Source organism: Rhipicephalus microplus, chromosome 4 (genome assembly GCF_043290135.1).
Source record: "Rhipicephalus microplus isolate Deutch F79 chromosome 4, USDA_Rmic, whole genome shotgun sequence".
Taxonomy (NCBI): domain Eukaryota; kingdom Metazoa; phylum Arthropoda; class Arachnida; order Ixodida; family Ixodidae; genus Rhipicephalus; species Rhipicephalus microplus.
In genome coordinates, this window is record NC_134703.1 from 151,845,874 (window position 1) to 151,873,138 (window position 27,265).

At 50.1% G+C, this 27,265-nt stretch overlaps 1 protein-coding gene across 2 annotated transcripts in view; it reads left to right on the forward strand.

Annotated features, from left to right (window-relative positions):
* LOC119177206 (uncharacterized) overlaps positions 1–27,265 on the forward strand; it is a 206,182-nt gene that overhangs the window by 112,842 nt on the left and 66,075 nt on the right. The window contains exon 3 of one of the 2 annotated variants that reach the window (XR_012895009.1): positions 11,703–11,807. Coding sequence is in view for 1 of the 2 variants with exons in the window: in XM_075893761.1 (XP_075749876.1) it covers positions 11,703–11,770 (68 nt within the window). In the remaining variant the exon portion in view is untranslated. The remainder of the gene's footprint in view (positions 1–11,702; positions 11,808–27,265) is intronic. The other variant, XM_075893761.1, reaches the window with a different exon arrangement.

Consider the following 27,265-nt stretch of genomic DNA (forward strand, 5'->3'; position numbering starts at 1 on the left):
GTGAATTTTCGAGTATCCATAAGTATAATTTCCTGCATGTCGTTATTTGGGTGATGGGGGGAGGGGGGAAGACATGAACAGCGTAGGTTTGACTCTATTTATGAAAGCAGCCCGATTTGATTTGTGGATTGGACATGAATCGTAAATTTTAGAGCACATAGAACGCATTTAGCGAGGATTACGGCGCCTCATAAGGTCAACCCGCGCTGTGGTGTTCGGATGTGGGCCTTTTTTTTTTTTTTTGCCTGCTGTGGTATGCGCTGTGTACACCTTCGCTGCGACAAAAAGAAAGTTTGGGCATCGATGACCGCGTTCGTGCTCGCCCCTTTCGCGTATAAATGGGAAATTGATTTTGTTTTATTATTGAGCGAGAACGGTATATGTACGGTGCAAAAACCATTTCGTGCCCGCCGTCGCTTCGAAGCCGAAAGCAACGACGGTGCACCGGACGCGGGCAGCGAGATCCGATCGTGTACGCTTTTTCTTTTTCTTCTTTTTGGGAAAAGATTCGCGGAGAACCCATCTCGGCTTTCACGCGGAGAGAAGGATCGCTGCATTTTAATGAAGCTCCCTGTATTGGGGCGTCAGAAAGAGAATGGAATAGCCGCGGCGTTACTCGGATCTGCTCGGAGGGCGGGCGATCCTCGGATAGGTTCTGCGCGGTCTCTTCAGAATGAAAAAAAAAAAAAAATGGAGGGCTGTGGGGAGAACAGCGTATCAGGGGGGGAGGGGAGACTAATCTTGACCCGGGCTGTGTATAAGCCGTGGAGGGAAAGAGATAGGAGGCGAATGCGCTTCGCGTGCCGAAGGCCCTTCCTTATGAAGGCCGTATAAAATGTTTCACGTATTCTGGAGCCCCCTCGTTTCTTAGCTCATGCATAATTATCGTCTTCGATGCGAGCGTTCACCGACCCTGCACTGCCTCCTTCTCACTCAACGTCTTCTTTGTGCTTATTTTTTTAATCTTCTCGTGATAGTTAACGGACTTGTTTCTTCTTTTTTTGATCGGGTATTGTTAGAGGGCTTGTTTGCGCAACTTAATTAATGCCTATACGTGCGCGAATTGGTTCGCGTGTTCTGTCCTATGGTCAACTTTATTATTTTTAAACTCCATAAAGCTTGCACTTCTTTGGAGATGTTAGAGCTTTATTCGGTCCGTGATATGGCCGAAGCATGTTACGAAGGAGCGCGCGTAAGGTTATATCGCGTCGAAGAGAGACCCGCGGTTTGATTGGGACCAGGCGGGAGCGGTGTATGGGTCACTCGCTCGTGCGTGCATCGCGTTTCTTCTTCGAGATTCGTCCTGTTTGCGTTTCGTTTAACGACGCTTTCTTCCGGTGAGAGTGCTTCGCCCGGCTTGTTCTGTACAAGCCCGTCAGGTTTGCGTTTTCAAAGAGAAAGGTTTCAACGGAGTCGAGAGGGCTGGGAGCAGTCAGGGACAGATTGGACGCGCGGAGAACTAATCGATTGACATTTTTTTCTCTGGGCGTCCTTTTTTCGCGTCTTGTCAGTTGGGTTGTCTCCCTACCACCCCCCCTCTCTCTATCTTCTAACCTTTGTTTTATATATTGTTTTTCGCGAAGAGATGGCGGAACAGTCGCTCCCGCTAGAAAATTATGCGTGGTACTATGGCCGCGGTATGAAACGTTGCAGCAGTAATGAAGAACAGAGCTGCTGCAGAACTGTATGGCTCAGTTCAGCGGTGGGCCGCTGATGCCAATAAATAATAATTACGCTGCTGAGAGCGCATTCCAGCGCTGCTCGGCGTGCTGTATAGATGGCGTGGCCGACTCCGGGCGTACGGTTGGTTCGCCCGTTGCCAGATCGCGTGGATTTTCGGCGGACACTATTTCTTGCCTCTCTTTACCGTTATGACTTTTCTTTTTGTCTTCGTTTGGGTTACTTGCGCGACCGTTTCCGCGGGAAGTGTCCGTTTTGCGCCCGTCACCGTCCCAGCCCGAACAATGATTGCCGTCCTGGGCGTGGTTTCTTTTTGTTTTGTTGTTCGACGTGTCCCTTAGTGTCGTCTCTTTCTCGTTTGTTTTATTACCGACTCATCGCGTACGGTAATTTTTCTCTATTTTTTGCGTTCCCCGTCGTTATTCGAAGGGGCTGACTTTTTGTGGGCGCGTTGGTACTTTTTTTGCTGGGCGTTCCCGATCGCATCGAAAGCAAATGTGTGTGTACGTGTGTGTATGAAAGGGCGTGATGAGAGGAGGAGGCTTACAGCTTGATCCTTGCCTCCTCTCCACTCGCCCATGAAGAAAATAGGAGAATGAAAAGTTAAGGCAGCTTTTCACCAGTGAAGTCAAGCCTGGTGCGATTGCTGAGCAGGGTGACCAAGCTTCTTCGTTTCTGTTTACATTTCTCTTTCTTTCTTGATCTTTTGCTTTCTTTCTTTCTCTATAGTATCTGTTTCCTTTTGTCACCTTTTCTCTCTGGTCATTTCTATTTTTGCTTTCTCGTGCTATCTTTCTTTTTGTTTCTTCTCTTTGTCTGTACATGTCTACTTCCCGTCGTCGTTTTCTTCTATCTCGTTCTGTCTGTATAGCTCTGTCTTAATTTTTTATACCCTGTCTTTTTTCTCTGTATCGTTTTTGTTTCCTTCTCTCTCTATTTATCTCCGTCTTTATACGCCAGCTTTACTCCCTCGTCACCCTCACATCATTTTTCCACTCATTGATATATGCTATACGACACAAGGTTGTTATGCTATGCGCTTCTCGCTTGCCTGGTTCTAGCCGTTGTTAGGTTTGGCCTGGAGATTCGTCTCTAAATCCCTTCGGCGGCCAGTCTGCCAGACGGTGTCGAAGATCTGAGCAATTATCCAGACCATGCGGCAAGCAAAGGCGAGTTCCCGTCTTTAAAATGCGGACCCTTTTGTCGTCTCTTGGAGCAGAAGCGGTGACTGATGCCCTCGACGACTCATCGGGCGACGGGGAAGCTGTTGTGACCGGAGCCGGAGCTGACAGGAGAGCGGCGCTCCTTGTAATCCCCAATCACCAAGCCGACCGGCCGACTGCCTATGCTCGTCAGGCATTGTACGTGCTAGCCGGAGGACGAGACGTCGTGTCGCCAAGACGCCGTTAACCATTCGAGAGAGGCCAACAAAGATAGCATCTTCCTTGAAGAGACCGCGGCGGCCACCGCAAATCGCCCCGCTAATTAAGTGAACGAAATCGGCGGACCCTTTGATGTATGCTGTCCGGATCGTGGGACCTCTCGACTAGCGGCACACACACGACGAGGAAGAGCCCTGCTGGTGCCACCTTGCAGTGCAGTGTTCACGACCCAATATTGGACGTTCACGTGGACCGTGCATGCTTGTCCCCCTCACCTATTGTGCGTGTGTGATTGGTGTTTCACTCGGAGAGGAGGAGCCTGACAGGGCTTAAAACGACGCCGCAGAGTGCTGGACGTCGCTCTGAACTATGTAACGTTCAACCACCACGCTCGCGGTTTGGGAAACCACTATCCCTTCTTTTCTGTAAATATGTGTTAATAATGTCATAAACCTTGTTTTGTTCTCGTATCCTCCAGCGACCTACCTTCCGACTATAACAACTTGGTGGCAGCGGTGGGATGCCATCATCTGCAACTTCCTTCTCGTATCCATCGGCGACCCTCCTTCAACATCTTACACCGTGTGGTTACGATGCTCCTCCTCATATTGTGGATACGTGGGGTTGAGTCCCGTCTCGTCAAGAAAATCTTTTTCGACAGCAATTTTTTTCATTTTTTTATTTATCTGTTTGTCCCTGTACTCGTTGTCACACACGGAATCATGCCGTCCCGCGCCGGACAAATTGGCGCACATGTCTTGGCAGTGAAGCTGAAGAGGAAAAAGAGAACGCAGATAGCGCGTCTCAACTATGCCGGCGTGGGAGCGGCTCTGTACAGCGACAGACACTGAAGTTTACCAATCGCACTGTCTCGGTTCACGAATCGTACAGTTTGTCAACCGAATGGTTGGATAAATTGTTTCGTCAGAATGCGTAGTACATTAAGGAGAGTCCAAACAGCGCACTTGAGTGTTCATAGCATGCCCCCTCCCCCTTTTTTTTTTCTTATACGCACGGAAATCGCACTCGTTATTGACAATCAGCCGATAAAAATGGAGCGGGCGTACCAGCGTAATGAGCGTATTTGCACGAATTCCTCTTCTTTTCCAAAATGCATTATACAGGGGCGTCTAGTCTGCCAAAATCGCTTGTATATATAACTACGCGCTCGATCGCTCGCTTGCTGTGGCCGCGAGTGGTGTGTAAAGAACGGAACAGCGCGTGCATCGCTTCGAAAGCGTGCGCGTCCAAGTGTTCTCGCCCCGCACCGTCCGAGGGGAGCCGGCGTGCAGCGCGAGCATTCGTCATCATTTTCTTGGCACCCGGCTGTCAGCCGCAGGGTCCCGATTGCGAGGGAAGTGTACGGCTGTGTCCGCAATGCAGCGTCCCCTTCTATGCGGAAGCTTTCTTCGAGACGTGTCCCGTTTGGAGTGCTTAATTTGTAACCGCCCTTGCCTGGTCGTGAGTAATGCTCGCTTCCCCTCCCTTTTTTAGCGCGCGCTGCTTCCGTGTTTGTAAACAGTGGTGGGTGCCGTCGACGTACTGGGGTGTAGCGACGTCACAGCGCGCAGGCTCCGCCCGGGGCAAAGCTCGCCACCGTCCTCTCTGATCACGTGACAAGTGGCGCAGCAGCTGTGGAGCTGCCTCCGAGCACAGCGCGTGCGCTGGCGGTGGCCCGGCCTAGCAAATGGACTAGTAAATTCTCTTGGGCGAGCGCCGCTTCCCTACGGTGGCAAACTCTGCTGGGCAAGTGGCGATGCGTGACTGGTGGACACGCGCGCTACTTTAGAGATTGTTATTTATGACCCCCCCCCCCCCAAACCGGCTGGGGCCCGGAGACTCGTAAATTGTCGTCGAAGAAAATAAATGGCGTGTACCATGGTTGTCCTAGAGATGTATAGCTCTCTCGGTGTTCGCCATGTGTGCTTGCTTTTCGGCCATGGAAAGTGCGCGCGCGTGTGTGATGGCGTGAGTGAATATTGTTTATGGAAAGGATTAGGAAATAACACAACTCGCTGTGGTGAGCTCAATGGTGACAGAGGGCCGGCCACGTGGGTAATGCATAATATAACGGCCGTCGCACCTCGCGCTCTACCTTGTTTTGTTTTTTCCCTTCATTTTCGTAAGGCGCATGTGTACTGGGCAGTAACAGCAACAACAACAACAACAAAAACTTGTCCCCTTTCTTGTTTTGTAGTTCGAATGACCGAATTTGTGACTGATGGTTTAAGAAAGTGTTCCCATGTGCAAATCTGAACAGTCGTTACCAGAAGAAAGGCGAAAATACTGTAGGCCCTTGTGCTCAGGTTTGGGCGCACATTAAAGAACCCCAGGTGGTCGGAATTTCCGGAAGCACTCCACTACGGCGTCTCTCATAATCGCATGGTGGTTTTGGATTGTTAAACCCCACGTATCATTCAATCAATCGTTACCAGAAAAAACAAAAACACTATCGGATGCCCGTAGGAACAGAGACAGACGAGGGAGTGCGCAAATATGAAAAAAGAAGAATAAGAAGGGAAAAGCACGACTACAAATGTGAACAGAAAGAGAAGTGCTTGTGTGTCTATGACGATGACGTTCTTGCAATATTTAGACGTCACTTAGCTCAAGCTCCGGAGGAGTTTCAAGCCTAGGAGACACTCAAAATCGAGGGCATCAGATCATTATACGATCAGAACGTAGTGGAAAAGATGAGGTGTTGAGGGGATCCGCCGTCGTTCATCAGTCGTTGTGGTGCTCAGCTGCTGCTGATAGGAAGGTCGCGGGTGCGATGCTGGCCGTGGTGGTCTCATTTCGACGGAGGCCAAATGCGTTGCTTCCACAACTGTGCCGTGTCAGTGCATGTTAAAGAACATGAAATGGTTGAAATTTCCGGAACCATCCACTACGGCGTCCTTCATAATCATATGGGGGTCATGGGTTGTTTAACCCCAGATATTGTTACTATGAGGGGTTCAGGTATGGCCGCTCTCCTGTGTACTTCTCATTTCAAGGAGCATTGCCACCTTTTGCGAAGCTCCTTTTTTCTCATTGCTATGCTTTTGTGGTGTGGGTGGTCCTGCCCGTTGTGCGCGGTGAAATACTAAAGCTCTACCATACTTCACCCTTTGGTTACACCGCCTTTCTTTTTTAGTGCAACCGAGTGTGTTAGTATTACTCTTCGTTTATTACCGACTCTTGGAAGATTATTGGGCAGTTCCCGGCCCGTCAGAAGTCCGATACAGGTGCAGCAGCCCGTGGTACTCGGGCAGCGTGGCGTACGGTGCTCGCTAATGCGGAGCCACCGAAGCGTGTCGCCGTTCTTCGATCGCTGTTCCTATGCATGCGCGGATGACCATCGCTAAGCAGTTGTGTTGATGCGCCTGTTTACTTGTTCCCGTTCTCTTTCTTTTATGGTATTTGCGTTATGTGTGTTTTTTCATACCTCGCCAGACGCACACTGCGCTTGGGGTCCGCGAGTACGTGTGCCCCGCACCGTCGCGCAACGCTAAGCAAGGCTGGAATAAGAGCGAGAGTGTGGCGAGCATGGCGGATCAAAGCAGGACCGCGATCCCGGCCTCTGCGGTCGAACGGGGCAGCCACACGTGCGGCTTTAGTTTCTCCGCGCGAGGTCGGATGTAGGTAACTGCTCGGTTTCTTTCGTTTTGTGGCTACAACGAGCATTGCTGGATGCTGAACATTCTTTTTTTAGCTAAGTCGGTGGCATCCTCGCAGTTTGCGAGACTCACTTCACACCGTTGGGAAAGTTTACGTTCGCCGTTCTTTTGCCTGAGAAGAAAGTTCGCGCAGATCAGTAACCCAATGCAGGCAGAAACAGTGGACAACTTGAAATACGTTCTGTTTATGCTTTGTTATTGGCTAATCTTTTGTTTGACTTTCTTGATCTTGTTACGTTAATTTTTCTTATGAGAAATTCGAAAACGGGGGGAATGGGGTGGTAAAGCTGACCTTTCGACAAGCAGATTTGTCTTCTTTAACGTTGGAATGCTCTCTTGCCATAATTTTTTTTTGAAATATTTTGCTTAGTTTTCTCTCTTTATCTGGTATTGGCTGAGTATGTCAATTAAAAGGTGTTTTGTCAACACACACACACACACACACACACACACACACACACACACACACACACACACACACACACACACACACACACACACACACACACACACACACACACACAACACACACACACACAAACACACACACACGCGCACACACACAACGCACGCACGTATGTTTGCCATCCTTTATTGAACAAGCGTCGTAGTTTCTACTCCTTCGATTGCGTGTGCACGACACTCGCAGCTGAGTTGCGAAATCGTCGCATCCCATGTTCGTTTAGCAGCGCGGATCTTCGGAAAAATCGGAACCAATCACGTGCAGCTTCACGTATGCATGCGAATGGCGACACGAACCGTGCTGGTGTTGCGATGATGACCGCCGGCACACAAAAAATTCGCGCGTGGGTGGCGCGAGGGAGGTGCCGGCGTCACGGTTTCGCGCTGCAGCCTTTCTCGGGAACCCTTCCTTTCTTTCTTCCCCTCATAACACTAATGCGTAAATAAATAACGACCGAAGAGAAACGCAGTGATGCCGCCGTGCTTGAAACGCGCGTGGGGCGAGATTGGACTGAGGTGCGGGATGAGGTGAGGAAGGTGGGAGAGGGAGGGCGACTTCGAGGTGTACGTCACGATTGGGACCAGCAGGACCCAAGGAGCGTGAAGCTTGCGCGGCGGGGCGGCTTCTCCTGTCGGCTCAGGTCGTGGCCGAGCGGGCTTCCCTGCGGGGCGTGAGCGCTCCGCACGAGCTGGGCTGCTACTTTTCGTGCGTGCAGCGCACGCACGCCGCCCACGCCATTTTGATTTGGTAGAGGGGAGGGGGGGGAAGGGAATTGCGCTGCACACCTCGGCTGGCGTACCACCTCTTCCTCCCGGAAACGCGTTTTCTTTGTTTTTTTTTTGTGTATGCGTGCGTCCCGTCGCTCCTCTGTGCCTTCTTTAGTTTTTGTAGTGAAGCTTCTTTCCGTTTTGTTTCGTTTTGGAAACCGCGTCCCCGTCCCCGCCCTAGAGCGCGGCGAGAGAAGTAAAGAACAAAGCAAAACAAAAGCTGTGCCGATCAAAAAGACGACAAGCGGGATAAGCGTGCCAGCGTAGAAATAATTAACGCGATGCGATGGGCATGGTGGCACGACGCTCGTGCAATTTTTTTGCACGGGCCAGCGGTTCCGCCGCAGTGGTACGGCCCCTGTTTCTGCCTCGCGGTCCGTGGCGATTTCTGCGCCGCATGGTGTTTTTCTCAGTTTAGCCTTGCTGCCTCTTTCTTTTTTTAATGCTTGATCCGACCTCAGTGTTTCCATCACGCAACCTTGGGATACGCGTGGGCCGCTGCTGTTTAGCAAAAAAAAAAAAAAAAAAAAAAGGTGACTGGCTCGTAGCGAGTAGCTGCTGGGTTAATAATTTTACCCCTTTCCTGCGGCAGGCTGCGTTATGACGTCAGCGTCCATTTATAACCGCCCGTTATATCGAGGAAAAAGTATTGTTGTGCTACAAAAGGAAACTACGTGACTGAAATTCGTCAATACCAACGAATGTCTTTTTTTTTGCGATTAATTGCGCACTGCGGTCGTTTTCTGATGCAATGTCTTTCACGCTGAGTTAATGAAAATCGCTTTCTCGCTTGGTGTTCATTTGTTACGGTGAAGCGTCAAGTAGCTGTCAGGTTGAGCGCAAACTCAGAGCGAGTTTCCTCGAAATTTGTTGGCGTTCCATCGTTTGTCTATTGTAGTGGACTTGGTTTTCAGGCACTATAGGTCCTTTTCCAGTGCTTACATTTCTGTTTAGCGGTGCACCCGTGGTGGTGTTCTTTAGGACAACCTACATCTCGCTGCCTTTACGGGCAACATTGCTCTTAATCAAGCGCTTAATTAAGTTTTCAATTAGGTTGTCATTCTGCGATGTCCTTTGCGGTACAATGGCCACGGCGCTCGACTGCTGAGCCGAAGGTCGCGGGTTCGACCCGGCCGTGGCGATCGCATTTCGATGGAGCTAAAATGCTAAAGGCCCGTGCACATGTGCTGTGGCAGTGCTCGTTAAAAAGCACCGCGTAGTCGATATCTCCGGATTCCTCCACTACGGCGTACCTCGTAAAAATGTCCGTGTCTTTGGAACTGAAAACCCTAGATTTTATTACAGTCGAACCCCTTTATAAGAGACACTGATATCAGAGACAGATGGGTATAAGCTCCCACAGTAAAATGCGAGGTGAGAAAATTCATGCGAGGCTTATAGAAGACATCTCCCACAAAAGACTATACTGCTGCCCGGAGCATGCCTCTTACAAAGGGATCTAACTGTACGTACATATGTTGGTATGTTGCGCATATACAGCAGATGCCGTAAGTAAATATGCATGTATCTGTATTTCACCTTGCCTTGATGCATGGCCTGTACAATTCTCGGGGCTTCATTTGTTTGTTTGCAAAGATCCCATCCATCGCCTATTCACTGACCGGAAGGCAAGCTGTGTTTGGCTTTTTGCTCTTCTTCGGAGGAGCCAAAATTCGAATGTTCTCGGCGTGTGCCGCGAAAAGTGCTCCTCGTGGGGTTCGGCTGGCTGCAGTATATAGCGAGGGACCTGAGTCTTTCTTATATATATATATATTTACCTTCTCTGTTCTTTCTGGACAGTTGATGAGTTTGGTCGGCCAATCAGCGTCTCCGGAGGCACCTGCAGACCGCGCTCGGGACTCTGACCAGAAGCGGCACGTCTCGGTTTTACGAGCCCGGAGCGCGAGTGTTTTTTCGGGAATTGGCAGCCGGACGCGCGCCGAGGAGGCTTCTGGGTAAACAGTGCGGCGGCTTTCTCGTCTTTGCCTCCGAGTGAGACCGAGGAAGGAGGGGCGGAGGGTTACGCGAGCTTTTCGCGGTTCCCTTCGCTTCAGCGCCGTCGTTAACCTTTATCATCTCTTCCTTCGTACCTGACGTACGCCGGTCGCACAGAAGCGAGAAAAGCGTCACGTGGGAGACCCGAGCCCGATAAGGTTCATTCTGGTCTCTGATGCGATATCGCGAAGTCCCGCGGAACGTGACGCATTTAATCTTCGTCTGAAGCTCGCTTCATTGCGCGAATACCGGAGGGAAGGAATGGGCGAGGCCTTCGATGTGCTCGTCTCTTTGTACGGTTTGGCACCTGCGATAAGCTGGTTTTCACCAAGCGGGGTGGTTGAAGCGCGCGTGTACTTACTCGCTGATAACGTTTCGGAGCATTATTTATCTTCACTTCTCTTCATATGAGAGGTACTCTCGTCAGCCTTAATGCAAGCAAGCTCCAACGCATGGCGGGAAACAGGTCGTCGAAAACGAAGGTACGAAAATGAAAAAAAAAAAAGAAACACGAAGGAATTCACGTTCTCCTTATCTGCATTGCGTCAGCGAGCTGTATCGTGCTTCGATGCAGTCGCATTTCCTTTCGGCCGTCTTTGAGCGCCGGAAGTTTCGCGGAAATCAACGCAGTGAGTCAGGAAATGACGGGGAGCTCCCGTGGACGCGGTTGAGCAACCTTCTGCATAAACAAGGAATGCCGAGGCCCGCGTGTACCGCTTCGCAATACCCGCCCTCGTAATCAACGCAAAGCTGCTCTTACACGCCAATGAGAGCAAGGCACCGAGGGATACGAAAAACACACTCGAGTAACTGTTTTTTTTTCGACGGTGTGTGCTTTATGCAGATCAATGACGTCGTTCTGAGCACGCGCACGAACAAGCGGTACGCAATGATAGCCACTCCTTTACATCACCGTGTACGCGAGCGTTATTTCTTCGCGTGGTGATAATAAATTACTCGTTAGAGCAGGCCTAGGTAATCACTTGTTGTTGCCACTTGAGCGATCCCTGAGAAACCCCCGCACAAGATATCGCGTTCGTCATTGTGGCTTCCGTGGGTGGCTTTCCACCCGCCGCTGTGGTCTGATAGTTACGCGACTGGTCACACGGAAAATAGCGGGATCGGATTCCAGCTGCCGCATTTCGGTCGAAGCGAAGTGCAGGAGGGGCGTGTACTCTTATTTGTGTACGTTAAAGAATTCCAGCTGGCAGAATCTTCGTAAACTGACGGCGTCTCCCGTAACCATAGCGGGGTGTTTGGGACGCAAAAGTTAAACTTATTATTTTATATTTTATTGTTATTATTATTATTATTGTTATTATTATTATTATTAAATACATTTTAAGAAATGCGGTGCAAGTTATATAGCCATTTGCACTGCGATTCACACGCTCATTTACTCAAGTGAAAAAAAAAATGAGAAAGAGACCGAGGCACAGAAAAACAATGCAACTGCCGACATGTCGTAAGTGCATCTGTCGGGTCTGTGTCTACGTAATTTAAGCTTTGTAATTTATGTACTCAGACTGCTGGTATGCATTTTTTCCCTCCCTTATCCCTCTTTTCAACAATAGCGCACCCACCGACGCCAGAGTTGGCTTGTTTGCGAGACGGTTGGCCGCTTTGGGTGGCAGCTAGCGAGTCGTGTGTGTCCCGTGCCACTGAAGCGTGCATACGCATTCACTCTGTTTGTTTGACTGGGTGCCTTCTTTTTTTTTCTTCCCCTCTCTCATGTGTCACCTGTGCCGGGCTGCAGGCAAAGCTAACCAGGTCAACCGCGGCAACCGAGGAAGCAGCAGGCGCAGCGGCCCTTCAGCGACTGCGGTAAGCTTCGCACTGCAGCAGCCACTCTGTACAATTAGTAAGTTTTACGGATGCACGCTCCCGTGCGCGCGCTCAACCTGTGACGTGGCCGGTGAAATGCCTTGCTGCCTCTTGCTCACCGACGAAATATTCAGCGTGTTGTCGAAGGAAAAGCGTAATCGCGTCAAGAGGCGATAAGACGAGCATTTTTTTTTAAGAGGATAGTCTTTCTTGGGATACTTCAATGCAAAAATATTGGTCTCACTGTCAACCGAAACGGCTCAAGCGCGACCACATGCACAGCGCCCACCAATATCGCTGAGATTTTTGCGTTCATATTTGTGCGATCGTCGATTAAAAAGGAAATCTTGCGCGTATTTGACGCACTATATCAACACGTCACTATTCTGCGGTGTGTTAGAAAAGGCGTACATAAACGATTCTGAGAACTGTAGCGTTTATTACGCTGCGCTGACAATCCAACGCTATGCACAAAAAGGCGAGTTTCCTACGTCTTGCAAAGACGATACGGTGCTGCCATTTACCTTGACATCTACAAAATATGGCTTCCAAGACTGTGCGCGCTCGCTATAACGGAGGCCGCCGTTTGGTTTTCTGAGATTACCGCTGGATGGCGCTTTTGTCTCACGCAGCGCTTCTAGAGTCCCGTTCACTGATTTTCTCACGCGAAACATCAAATAAGTGTTTTATTAAATCTCTCCAGACGGAAAAATATCGTCTGTCGACGATATATTCAGTCGCAAATTGCAGATACGGGGCCAAGTTTTTGTTTACCTTTTGTTCTTGCCTCCCTAGCGTTTAAGGGAGCCACGGTGCTTACGAAGTCGACACGAAAGGAGCCACAATTTCGCCTTATATTCTTCTTTGATGGCATACTTATATAGCAGGTCGTTTCGCAACGCTCTTGTACTTACCTGTACAAAAGTCGTGTAAAAATCCACACATATTGAAATGGCCAACGGCGAAAACGAGGACAGAAGGAAAAAAAAAACACACATCTCATCACCACCTCGCAACTTACTGTATTGAGGCGAAAACCTTAGATGCCTGATCAACCGCAAAACTTTGTCGCTATCGTTGTTATGCTCAGCACCTACGCCAAGGACGAGGTGGTGTCCTCGAAACGTGTCGCAGATGGGCTGCCGGCTGACTAAGAGTCATATAGTGTCTTTCCGAGCCATGAAACGAGGTACCATGCAGTTCGACGTCGCAAGGTGTTCGACGAGACGACCGCAATAGTTTCCGGTCGTTATCTCTTCCCGAAGGTCATTTCGCTCGCTGCCGTGGCCGCTCTTGCCGAAAGGAGTGAAGTTGTAGCTAAAAGAGTCAAAGTGGCGACTAGTTGGTCGACACTTGTGGCGCGCTACTCAAACACAAAGAAATAACTACTGTGACAGTTCGCGATCGTGTAGTGTATACCTGTGCGTTATGTTAGCGCGTCCTTCTTTGTGTTCGAGCAACGCGCTACAAGTTTCGAGCTGCTTGTTCTTCGTGGGGTATTTTAATTTGTTGATTGATTTGTGGGGTTTAAGGTCCCAAAACCACCATGGTTATGAGCGATGCCGTAGTGGAAGGCTCCGGAAATTTCGACCACGTGGGGTTCTTAAACGTGCACTCAAATCTGAATACACGGGCCAACAACATTTCCGACTCCATCGAAAATGCAGCCGCCACAGCCGGGATTCGATCCCGCGACCTGCGGGTCAGCAGCCGAGTACCTTAGCCTCTAGACCACTGTTGTGGGGCTATTTTAATTTGTTGCTATCGCGTTCATTACCACGCCCCTGTGGTGAAACTGTTGCCTTTTTTAAACTTCGGAGGATATAGACACGACAACAGAACTTTTCCAGGATTACCAAAGTATACATTCCCAGTTGAGAGGAGGGTCAGGTGGTCGCCACTGTAGTTCAATCGATAGAGCTTCGGTCACTTGATTGGAAGGGTTGTAGGCTCGTAAACTTCGGCCAGCTGATTTTTCAGGGATTTTGATTCTCCCGATTGAAGCCATAATTACTCTACTACAGCCAAAACATACAGGTGATGTCCCCTGTACATGCTTGGTTGATTCGATTAAGGTTGCGTTTAATAAAAGAAACGGGCCCTCGATCAATCACCCTTCTTTCGTTGAGTACGAAAACAGTGGGCACACATGAACACAGATGCAAAGAAACATTTGATATCGAGGTTCAACGAAAGCTTGAGCTGCCGCAATAGAATATATCGGAAGTTTTGTGCTTAAATTTGCATGTGGGCACTGCCTCGCGCCAAGTATTGTCGCTGATCGGCGCGCGTCAGGTCGATGGCTATGAAGCTCGCCGTTACAGAAAATGTCGGGGCTCGTGCGCCTCCCTGCGGGGTCCCTTCGTACTATGGCGAGCGCGTCCGTGGTTTCCGTGGGCGCCCGCGTTTCGAGAGCTGCCTCGCTCGATTGAGGATGAGCGATCAGGAAGGAGGTAGACCTTGCCGACGGGCGTAGCTGCCGCCTCCGTGGCGCTTTGTGCGTGAGACAAGGAAAAATCAAACGTATAGGAGGAGAGGCGATATTCTCCCGAGTGCAAGGAGCTCTTCGCGTGTCTGCATAATAAAGCAGGCGCGCCGGTGCGATGAATATGTACGCTCTCGTAGGGTGCACTCGCCAGGCTTTGCCGCGGCGAAAGAAGTGCCGAAAGAAAGTCTTGGTACCACCTTACCTTCCAGGCCTTCCTCTTTTGCCCCTCTTTGCATAAACGCTGTCACGGCTCTGGGTAACGCGCGCTGACTGGCAGGCCGGAGTCTTCGGTCGGCCATGAGAATGACATGTTAGTTAATCAGAAAATGCTACAGCGATTAACTAAAAACTGTAGATGTGCAGATTCATAGGCGCAGGCTAAAAGTTCGTTTACATCTTGCAGGGTGTGATCTTGTCTTTGATAAAATATCGTCGTCTTTCTTGTTGGCATTTATTCAACTCAAGGTTTTTATTCGTGTGTTGACAGTCTGTGCTCAGCCGCCACAGAGAAAAACGTTTGTGTAGAAAAAAAATAGAGGTCGGCCTGGGCGTTAGTATGCTATAGCCTGCTAGACTCTACTGGGGAAGGGGTAAGAGCAGGCGAAAGAGTAATGAATGTCGATGGTAAGTCATGACCGTGCCCCTCTATAGGATTGCTATGTAGGTTGTTGTTGAAGTTCGTTGTTTTACAGCGGAAGCTGTGTGTTGGTAGGCGAAACGAAAATCCGTTCGCCACGAGAAACGGAAACTGTCGTCATTGGATGCGCCGTCAGTTGCGTCTTTCTCCATAGTCGCACCGAAACGCGCGCGCCATTCGCAGCACTGTTCATCCCTTGGCAGCCATGCCGCTGAGCCCGTGCGCCGCGCTTTCAAAAAACAACTTCCGCTTAGCACAGATAACGTCCACATGGGACAGGCACAGATCGTACGAACGCCTGAACAGCAGACAGCCTTCTAACAACGGCGGCAGCTGATCCGCGAAAGAATTCATGTTTGTATCGTCGGGCCTGCGCAGCAATCCGGGCACAAGAACAGGTCACGGTGACGGAAGCGCAAGCAGCAACTGCACACCGAGAATCAGGCAGCCTTCCGAGCTGAATCAAAGCGACAACGGCAAGCCGATGAAGTGGCGTTGCAGGCAGAGCAGCTTCAATGTGGCAATGGCGGGAAGGTGTTCGCCGGAGCTAGCGATATATATATATATATATATATATATATATATATATATATATATATATTCACGATTGTTGGGGTTTTGCTTTCCATATTCACGACATGATTATGACAGACGCCGTAGGTGAAGCCTCTCAAAATTTCGTCCGTATTCACATAAATCTGTTTAAGTATTCGAGTTTCAAGCATATCGACTCTATAGAAAGGTGGGATCGCCGCAGGAATCAATGCCCTTGTTATGTTAGCCGCGGCGCGCAAATCCACCCGTTTTAGTACATCACGAAATTTTAAAGGGACACTAAGGAGCAAAAGGGACGTTTCTAGTATCATTACTAAAGTAGTTTTTCATGATACGAAAAACACCATACTTGCCTCGAGAAGTGGCTTAGTAGGCGAGAAAACCCGCAAAGAGAAAATGTGTGTGGTGGCGCCACTTGAAGTTTCCTCATTATACGTCGCGATTTTGACGGCGCTCTATAGGTACTATAGAGTGCCGTCACTGATCGGTGAAAGTAAAGTACATTGTCTTCCTAAAGGGCCATATGCCTAACCCAGCACGTTTAAGAAATATTTTGTGTAGCCGGTGGCGCCAAAATACGAAAAGTAGTTCGAAATGCGTGACGTCACATGCGGAGATTACGGCGGGAAATTTCAAAAGGAATATTTGTGCTTGATTTTCTCCTCTATCAATAACTTTATGGTGGTGAAATTGACGACATTAGCGTTGTCAGAGTTCACTTTGTCTATCTAAGCGGCTTATGTTTCTGTATAGTTTTTCTTTACGGGTTAACGAGCAGTTGGATGGCGATTCGGCTCGCAACTGCGATTCCGAATGATGCCACGAAACATAATTGCCTGCTCATTATCCCAACACCCCAGTGTAAGCGTCGTAGAAACCGCCCTTTTCAAAGCATTCTTAGTTTCTCTGTAATGAGCCATGTGACCTTCGCGTCTTGGAAGACCGCAGAATGCGCTAACGCCATTTTCAGTTGTTCCTCTTCGCTATAGCGCGCGGCGCACTCAGCGTTCCCGTGGTGTCCAATCAGGTGCCTCGTTCGCCATTTTTTCGCACCTGAGCTCTTCGCTCCCCTCTTATTACTCTGCTTCCCTATGTGCGATATCGAAGGGCATTTCTCTAAAATAAGTTGATCAGCCAAAGAATGCCCCAACGTTGAAAATCAGTCGACAAAAATCGAGTGATTGTCGCTGTGATACGATGTCAAGGACCGAATTTCAAACAATAATTGCCAAATTTCAAGCATTTTAAGCACTTGCAGTCTTCGCGAGTCCAGAAGATGTGCGTGTATTTGTGTCTGCACTGACTCACTGACGTAGCGCAGGTGACAGCAAACCGCTCTTATATAGGACTACGCTTTCTGTTTAGAAGTGCCCTCTTTTTGCTTTTACTGGTCTGTGAGTTAGGTGCTTCTCAACTGTCATAGATGTTGATGCTCAAGTATCGATTAGGTGCAGAGCTTCGATTGTTCGATATTCTAATTGAGCCAGTTTTTGTCGTATATCTCTATGGTCGAAACGTTCTTTCAGTTCTTCGCCAGGGACGAGAACATTCATTGCGTTTATAGATCGTGGCGAGCTTAAGGTGAAAACGAGAGTACTTGTCGTGTCGCTCGTTTCATAGAACGTTTAATGCGCCAGTGTTGTTCGTCAAAGCTGTGTAACTGCACGGTATGAGAGGTGCTTCGCGCCGTGTAACGCTGTACTTGCTGCATTGAGCACTCGACGCTCTCGAATCGCGAAAGTGCTTCGACACGTGCGTCCCGCCTTTTCGGTCGCGCGCTGCGACCCGGGTTCTATGCGAGGGGCGCCCATTTTCGGGAGTCGTTGTATCCCAACGCGCTTCTCTCGCAACAGCGCCAAGACTGCAGGCGGCGCTCTGTATAGCTCGATGTGCACATAGACTTGAGCCTCTTTTGTCTCAATCAAGGGGTGCGATTCGTAACGGCGACCCCGTTGATTCGAGAAGGCGCGACCATCGGTCTCGGCGGACCCTCGGGGCGGTTGGGAAATGCGGAGGAGGCCCCGGCGACATAAACGGCCGCTGCTGCTGGAGTTGCTCGCCATCCGCTTCGTGCTCGACGCGGCTGCAAATGTCCTTCGAACGACGCCGATTGCTCGGCACGGCCGATGCGCTGTGGCGCGCCTTCGTCGAGCGCCAGGATTGCGCTCCGGGGACCAGCCAGGGCCGAGGGAGTGCCTAACCCTGAATGGGAGGCTGCGACGCGGCGTGATGCCCCGTGGAGCGCGATTTCCATTCTATCCCTGACTCGCGAAGACTCTACAGCACCAAAGCCACTGTCGACATACGCGTTGAGATGGTGAAACGACCCCGTTGTTTGCTTTCTATGACGATCATACGATTGGTGCGCTTTAAATATTTTCAGACTGTGCCAGGTTGTTTGTGAACGCGCTACTGAAGCCTTATAATTTCGAGCAGGTTCTCGAAGTATGTATACACCAGTTGAACGGTGCTTGGAGTGTAAACTAAGCATCGTTGAAGGCGCGTTTCTGATGATGCTATGGGGGAGCATTTTTTATGCTCAACATCGAGGCCCTTGGAGCTTCTCTGATTCTGCATGATTTTGTGATCGGGTGTGCGCAGCAGTCGTTTAACATGCACTTGAAATGACGAAAAAATTAGCTAATAATTGCGATTGTACATCCGTTAGCAGCTCATCGAAACGAAGGAAGAGCCTTTAGTTTTGTGGTTTTCTTGGTTTCTGTTTCAAATCAGCAGAATTTGGCACCGTGCGGTCGGTCGCGCTTTTTTCATCTCACGCTACCTCTATATATTTGCACCGGTGTTTTTTTAGTTATTTATTATTTTAGATGTCAGGTTGGACGCGCACACTGTATTTTTTTACTGCTACCGAATAAAGTTCATCTATACATCCCTCCATACGTTCACGCATGCGTTCTAGTGATGGCAGTGCTCTTCGCGAAATCAACGGCGCGAAGTGCGGCTCTGCGAACGGTGTTGGAAATGCGCTCTCATGTGGTCCCATTGCATACTGTAGCTTCTTGTCTACGAAGGCCTATTTTGCACCGACAAAATAGGCGCAATCGATCTATGCGTGTATGCAAAACATTTTACGACACCTTCTGGGGTCATTTTGAGCCCCTGCTGTACAGGGACAAATGCGGTATGCAGAGCGGCTCGGATCGTCGTTCCCGTGGGGAAGAGCATACTTTCTTCATCTTCTTTTCGGCCTCCCATGGAGCGTCGTCGTCGCTGTCGGCGGCGGCTCTCGTCGCGTCCAATGTCAGTGGCGTGGCGCCCTCCCGATGAAGTGTATGGCAGAGTGAGAGTAAGAGATGCTTTGGAAGGGAGGGCAGCTTCCTGACTTGTAGGGTTTACTGAGCGGGGGTGCGAGTGGGAGAAAGAGCGTGAGAGAGAGGAGGATGAGATGCGGTTGATGGAAGGACTAGGCCGCGCTCATTTTCTCGCTGCGAAACAACCCGCCGCCACCGCTGCTGCTGCTGCTGCTGTCGACGGCGGCGTCTCGTCGGATCCATCCGAATGCGGCAGCGGCATGTCCTTTGCCGATGGAAGGAGGGCGAGAACGGTGGTGCCACCATTTTCCCAGACGGACAAGCGCGAAAGGAAGGGCTTCTCGGATGAAATGGTCGGGGTCCTAGAGCGTTCGAACGTCTCTCCTCCTTTGCCGCTTCCCAGCGCTTCTGTGGCTTTGCCGTTAATAGCCTGCCACGACAGCTGGTTCGAGGACGACTGCAGAATTATGTTCGGTAAGAGTGGTGGAGAGGGATAAGGAGGTGCCGCAGAGATGTGATGATTGCATTCCCCCCCCCCCCCCCCATACCCAACGTCAACCGATGCAGCCGAGTACGCTGCTTGGACGTTCGGTGTATACGTCATTACTGACGAGCCTCTTCGCATCGTAAGCACTGTTATGTGCGTCACGTCTTGGACAAGTACTGGGTACAAGGGGACCGTGGGGAGCTGGCCTTGTAGCTGAATGTTGACAATGTGGCAGAAAATATTTAAATATAAAATATAATGTAATCACGAAGTAACAGGTAGGGCAGAGAAAACGAGTCACATTTTTGCCGTGGTTATGTTTAGCGCACACTTGGGGCCTCCTTCATTGGAAATTTAATTGTTTATAAGGTGAAAAGTTGCTCAAGCAATACATTTGACCGTCGGCGGCGTGTGGCGTTGCGGCGCCGGGGACGACTGATGCGAAGAATCATCACGATATGACGTTATCATAAACGTTACAGATCGCCGAAAATTGTAGCGTTGCACCATGAAATTGCGCGGACGTCGCTTGATGTAATGTCGCATAATTACGTTCCACATAGCATCGTAGGTTGGTCAAAGGGGCACTATCACGGAGGCAATAAATGCAAAATCTGGTGACGTGCCTCCGATCTTGGAGGTGGTGCCAAACCACGTTGAGTGCAGAAATCTTTCCAAGGGTGGCGGGGCAGGATCTTTGCAATCTGCTGAGAAGAAAAAAAAGAAAATGGCGTTTTTTTTCTTTGCACTTCACATATTTTTTTCAATTCTGTTCTTCGATGAGAGAATTAAGCATTCACGGTAACTCTGCTTTAAGTACAGTTTAACTGCTGATGTGTCACGGTTTATCTGATAGTAATATTTTTACGTAGAAATACCATGGCATGATAAATGCAACTAACGCTCAACGCATGATCGATAAACTACAGTCACTATAGTGCCGTAGTTGTACACCTATCAACAGCGCGCAAGTGCATGACCTAGAGCGTTTTTTTAACAACCGAGTGGCTATAAAACCGCTACATTCACACACCATTTAATAGTGCTCATGTTGGGGAGGATACCAAAAGCATTTGGCGATCTGTTTGAGACAAAAAGCGGCACCCACTATGAAATTATTTATGTTAATGGAGGGTACGATGACAATAAACAGCTCTCTGAAAAGTTGCGCTCGTCGATCTTACTACAATGCATTAGCAGCCGAGCAAGACCAAATGCTTTCGTACGTCGTTTCAGACGTACGTAGGAACAGTTACACTCGCACTGACATGACTGGACAAACCTCACTTTGAGAACGTGCAGGACGTGCGCGCGCATAGAAACACGACGTGGCTAGCGGACGACGCACGGAGCAATCCACACTTCACCACTTCGGCTAGTTGCCGCCAGGCGGCGACTCTGCTCGATCTCGTGACCAATAGTGGGCAGCCTCTGAGGAGGATAATGAAGTAGTTCTCCGGGGCGTGCTCTGGTGTTCGTGCTTTTGGCTTTTAGTACCAAAAATATACGCCCAGTTTGGTGCCTGCGTCCCTGTGTCCTTGTGACATTTTCTGGTGGAGGTGCTGGGTACGGTAGATGATATGGTCCCCAGAGACCATGCGCCCACAGAACTACTTCGTTATCCTCCTCACAGGCTGGCCACTATTGTTGCCTGCCTACCCTGCGTCAATATAGCTGCAAAAATACTCACCTGCGAACCAGCATGTATGTGTCCCGCTGCAAGAGTCAACCTGCTAAGGCGCTCGGCTGCTGACATCAAGGTCGTGGGTTCGCATTTGGATCGTTGGATGTAAACTGTCAGTCGCCCGTGTACTGTGCGATGTCAACGAACGTGAGAAAAAAAAACCCAACTAGATGACCAGAATTTCTGAAGCCCTCTTCCCCCATGGCGTACCTCATAATCATACCGCAGTTTTTTCACAATAAAAACTCAAACATCAATAGGTTCTTATCGTTTTGGGGCTCCAAGGAAGTAGCGTCGTTTCCGCTGCGCATTCGCGAGACCCAAAGAACCTTCGAGTTTTGTGTTGGATCCGCTATGTCTCGAAATTAGCGGGAGCCCCAAAGCCTGCCCCAAAAGCTTTGCGTCAGACATGACGACACGCAACGAGGAGATGGCTCCTGACCAAGGTTCGAGTGACCTATGAATGGACAGTGTCCGAAGCGCCGCAGGCCACATTAAAAAAAAAAAAAACTTTTAGCTCTTGCTTAACAGAAGGCGAGCACTCCCAGAGGGCTTTGTGGGCCCTGTTATAAAACTCCCTATTGTTATTAAAGCAGCATGTGCCGTATGCGGCGGTGGCTTCACGAGAGCCTTGCGTTGCAGGATGAATAAAAGGGTCTATACCGTACGGTGTTATACCTATACTGTACTTCCACAGTTCTTTTCGTCGGCATGTACCAGGTTCAAATAGACACGTCTGCAGGACAAGAAAAAACACCTGCCGTGCTGTTGCTCTTCGAGTTATGGTTTCTACGCCTGGTGTTCGCGGTAACGCGGCTTAGACGGACGAACGTTCTGCGCGAATAACCCGTGGTCGACGCCAAGCTTATTTCTGCTTCCTATATATGGCACGTTCTGACACTACTAGCGGCCCTTATAACACTTCGGCAGTCCCCGTATCACAGTCATGAACGCGTGTGATATGCTGGAAGATGGCGCATTATTTTCGAAGAACGAGACTTCCACCCACCCACCCCCCTCACATAATTTTTGGGGGGAGGGGGAGGGGAGGTACGGCAGTGCTGCCGAAACCGCGAGTGGGCTCGAGGAAAAGCTAAGCCTAAGGACAGCTCACGGCCTGCGTCGCCCCGTTTACGACAGCTATTACCTTTCCGGAGGATGGCGGTGGGAGCTGTGGAAGTTGGATATCGCCGTGGCTTCCATCCCAGCTTACAGCGCTGCATTACGACGTCACTCGTAAACGAGCCGCCGGGCCACCTGGCGTTCTCTTTTGTTTATTGCCCCGACGTTCGGCTGGCTGGCTGGCCGACCTCGAGCAACGCCGGGGCTTGCCGTCTTCTTCCGAGCGCCTCGGGGCTATTCGACGCTACCCCCTCGCACTGGCAGTGCGCTGCCCCGGCGGGAACCGCGGCCCCGTGCGCACCGCTGTCGGGCTAACTTTCGCTAGAGTGCACGTACAGACACACCGCGATATCTGTATACATCGCTGGCACTTGTGTTCGTTTTCGTCCTGTTTTGTTCTTTCCTTCGACGAGGCGTTGTGCGTGAGGTGCCAGCTTCAGGGACGGCCTCCCGGGTCGACACCTCGCGGCAGCGAGTGCGATTGGAGCCACTCGCCGGTGAAAGTCTTTTACAACCGGCGGCGTTCTTTCTCGTTTAATCACCTGGCGAACTTCTGGCACCGGCGTGTCGGAGAGCAGGTGTCACACGGGCTCGATCGGCAACGCGCGCGCAGGGCGATGGGTGAAGAGGCCGTTCATTCTTATCACTTTTTTTTTTGTCTCTTTATGATATTGTCTTCCTCGTTACCGCGGGAACGCTTGCTCGTGTCAACGGGTCGGAAGGCGCTGACGACGCGTGAGGAGTGCGAAGGCGCCGTCACGCTCTGGCGCTTGCTCGAGCGCGCCCCGGTCTGAGCCCCCCGCTGACGCGCCGTACGACGCCGCGTTGTTCCGGAAGCAACTGGTCTCGCGCATTCTGTTAGGCTGGCCCGTTTTGACGTTCCCTTCTTTCGCTTGTTTTGGGGTGCCGTTCCGTCGTTCTTCGTAATAGGCGTCACCGTATCCAGCTGGCGCGCCACATGCGGAAGGAAGGCGGTACGGGGCTCGCGCTCGAGTTCACACTTGCTCGCGTGGAGAATGCGCGCGTGGTTTGTTGAAAGAGGTGCGAGTTTCTTGAACGGATCTCGACTTTACTGATAGCTAGAGTCTGGTCTTCCGCGCTACGGGCGTGACGTCTTGACGGGCTTCTTCGTACAGCCTGCTTGCTCCGGTGGCAACATTTCTTTTCTCTTTTCTACGTCCTTTGACGCGTGCAGGAAGGTGCACGCGTCGCCTGACAGGAAGCCCGAGAGTGTGCCGCACAACCTGGTGGTTTTATACTCTGTAGTGCCGAATTTGACGTTGGCATCAGTTAGGACTTGAGTACCTGTCAGTTTAGCTGAGACCGCACGACTGAAACTAAATTAGATGTGTAGTTGAGCGCTACTGGTGTTTTTTTTTTATGTGAGCGTGGCATGAAAGGAACGAGACTCGTAAACCTGGAAGAGCGTATTGTTGCATGTTGACCCGTCCTCGCCACAGGTGTTCTTTCTGTCTGCTTAGGACGAGGTCTTGGATTCGACTCCAGATTCCCGCTGCTGCTGCTGTGCTTGCTTAACGCGATATGGAGGACAATGAGGGGGCATGTAAATAGAGCCCGTAGGGGGGGGGGGGGGATTATTCCGAAGACCATCGTTATGCCGTGTGTTATAGGGCAGACGTTCGTTTTGGACGTCTGAATCAATCAATCAATTAATCACTCAATCGTAAGTCAGCACTTTTGGAGTGAGGTATAATAAGTGTGACACAGCAGCGCAACGGATGGAAATTGCACGCGTTGAAAGTAAGAGATGGCAGACACGCCTAAGTGTGATGTACAAGGTCCGTTCGATTGACCCTGCACTTCCAGAACTCGTGCACGGTAGTGCCTTCTGCGTGACGTATTCGTGCAGGTGACGTTTCAGCAAGTGCAGCAGCAACGAGACGCGGAAACAAATACGAGAGTGCAGATGTCGTGTCGGCTGTCTCGCGGGTTGTGGAGGCTGCACGTGATTCGTAAAAGATGGTGCCGTTTTCGTTGCTTGGCATGTGTCTACCGCAAAATGTCCATGGTCGTACTTCTGGGAAAGCAGACACTAATGCGATCGGCTGTGTCGTCTGCTGCATCCATCTTCTACTGCAGGGACTCGGCACTACCTCACGAGCAGGTGCAAAGAATTCGTGAACTACTAGCCTTGCACGACAGCTGCACTTTTTCGAAACGAATACTGCAATGCCGCTGCCGCCATCCCAAACTCCTGAAACGGTGTACCGAAGTGCAGCGCCTTCGGCAGCCGGTTCACGAAGTGCAGGCGAAACGAATGGGCCTACACTGACGCGGAGTGGTGAATGAAGGGACGTGTTACGTTGGCATTTGGTGTGGTTGTTGGTGTTGGGACAATAGGCCTGGCTGTTAAACGGGAATGACATAGCGAGGCCTCGCATAGTATTGAAGGAGATTCGAGTATATGCGAAATGGAGAGCTTCGAGTATCGTCTGAGCATTTATCTCCGTTAAACGGTGAGATGTTCGCGGCCTCCTTTCAAAACGCATGTTACGATGGACTGTATGCAGCCAGCTGGGGCCCTCGCAACCGAGCGTGTGAGCGACGCGCCCGTTCGCGCTCCCACACGCGGCCGCCACAGACGGATATCTTTGTGGTCGTTCTCGAATTTTCCATGCTTGGTGCCTGGGCCTTCTATGGCCTGCCTGTTTGTGCATCGCGTGGTGGGTGCGTGTCTTCTGATGTGGATCTTACCCTTTATCACTATATACGTTGACGGGCCGTAGTTCGCGCTTTTCCCGAAGTAACATTTAGCGCATCAAAACGACGCGAAGAAGGGCGCCGTCGAAACGCAGGTCTAGCTATTACTAATAGAATTGCGTGCCTGATGCTTCCGTGTCTGCTGATTGAACAATACCATTACAAATCGAACTTTGGTGCGAATAAACCAACACAGAGCATGGGTGTTGAAACAACGACAGAAAAATGAAAAAATTTAAAGTTAGGGTTACTTGTGCGTCCACCAAAGACGACTGGACGGTGAACGCCATCCTGTCTTTCTTCTTAGCAGATGTGCTGATCCTGCCCCACCACCCATGGGAAGCTTTACCTTTGGCCAAGCGTTGATGACATGTGTTGACGTCGTGATTACACCACAAAATGCTTATGGTGTAGCGATGCTGTCGTCATCATATGATGATTGTTGTCTCACTGCAGTGTAGACTCGCCACGCCGGCCGATTTTCGCGTTTGATGAGGCATCTCTAGAGCGTTCTCCTTACTACTAATAATTTGTCTGGCTCCGCGTGCCACTTCCACAATATGATTATGAGAGACGCCGTAGTGGAGGGCTCGGGAAATGTATTTGGGGTTCTTTTACGTGCACCGATGTCGCACGGCATACACGTGCTTCTATATAGCATTTCGCCACCTGCGAAATGTGACCGCCGTGGCCAAAATAGAACCTGCGACTTTGGTTCAGCAGCCCTGCACCGTGACCACACTACTGTGCCACCGCGGCGAACGCAATTGATGCTGTGGTTGGATAGATGTAAAGATGTGACTGCTTGCACACGTGCCCATTGGCATGTAGATGCGTGCGTGTGTCTTCGCTTCGGAGAGAGAAAGCTCGTTTTGTATTACGATATCATGCTGAAACGTTAGGAATCAGTGGAACGATGTTATGGTACTTAATGTCGTCAGCGTTCATTCTATTCGCGTTAGCCTTGCTTGGCTCGTAATTTGCGATGTACACTACTATACTTCGTTCTGCGATGAAAAGAAAGAAAAAGGAAACATATTCTTGGCTTTATTGTTATAATATTTTTTTGAAACTGTCTGAAGAAAGTTGTGATGTGTGGCCTAGGTAACGCTAGTCTTGCGCACTCTAGTCACATATGAGCGCCAACGCGCCTTTTTGGCTCGTCTGGCTGGTATGACGTATGTTAAATATTTGCGTAGAAGAAAGCGTTTTGAGATGAAGGCAGATCCAGATATCGCAACCGACTAAACACTTCCAGCATTCTAGACCGGTCATATAAAATAAACATTCCCACCATATCCACGAAGTGAATGATGGTGAGGGGAGCTTGCTCGGGGATAATCGGGTGAACCGTGACCGTTCTGTATAATTCCTACTCTCATATAAAGACGTGACGCGTCGTTATGGTCATGTACACATTACGCACACAATGTTTTTATTTTTTTTTTCACATTTCATGCACTATATACACATTTGATGGGCCGGAAACATTCGTTGCAGCACGACAATGTCGTGCACGTGGGATATCTCGTTGCGGATGGTAGCGGTTGTGGTCAGCTGTGGCCTAACGTGTGGTCGTGGAAATGGAGCTTGAAACGCGCGTCGGTGCCACTATACCTTCAGGTAGCGGCCGTTCCCGCGCTGCTTTGGCTTCGCGGACTTTAATCTCGGAGTACGCACGACGCTGACGTCTCTCTTTGGTCTCGTGAGTTCTCACGACAGGCTTTTCATGGCGAGCCCGCGGTATTGCTGCCACTAAATGCACTCTTGAAATCAGTGTAAGAGCGGCGCCTCTTGCGGGAGCAACGAGAACTAGAGGCTACGTCGATGGACAAGTCCCGAGTATAAGGAGCAAGCTTCTAAAGCAATAACCTACCGCTACGAAAGTATACCTCGGTTGGTTTCTTCGCCGTGGCCAACCTGCGCACATGATAGAGCTCATGAGCTTAGCATCGCTAATTTATCATCACATAGTCTATGGCAGATTTCTGATGCCAAGAAGTGGCTAACGACAGCGCATGCCTGATGTGTACCAGTCGTGTGGAACACAAGCGCAATACCGGATGAGCGGTTCTGGTAACGGCTATGTACCCTGTTAGCTGAAGTGAGGTCAGAATTACTGGGACGTAAGCCTTAGATACCCCATCAAACGCAGAGATTGATTGGCGTCCCGCGTCGGTGGCGTAAACACGAGCGATGGTATGAAATAACCGTCACGAGATGATCGTCATAATGACACCTCGTACTGCCTAAAGTGACGTCACTACGACGTCTTCATGACGTAGCGTCATCACATGACATCGTTGCTTGGTCAGAGGTCGGCTGATCACGGAGGCAATGGAATACCTGCTGATGTGCCTGTGATCATGAAGGCAGTGGAAAACCACATTGGGTGCGGGAAGCTTTTGTAGGGTGACGAAGCAGGATCAATGCAATCTATGGAGACGTAAAAGATGTTTTCGTCATAGGTTTAGTAAGAAAACTAGGTAGTCAGGAAATCTACGTAGGCGTTGTCAAGAAATGGTTTCC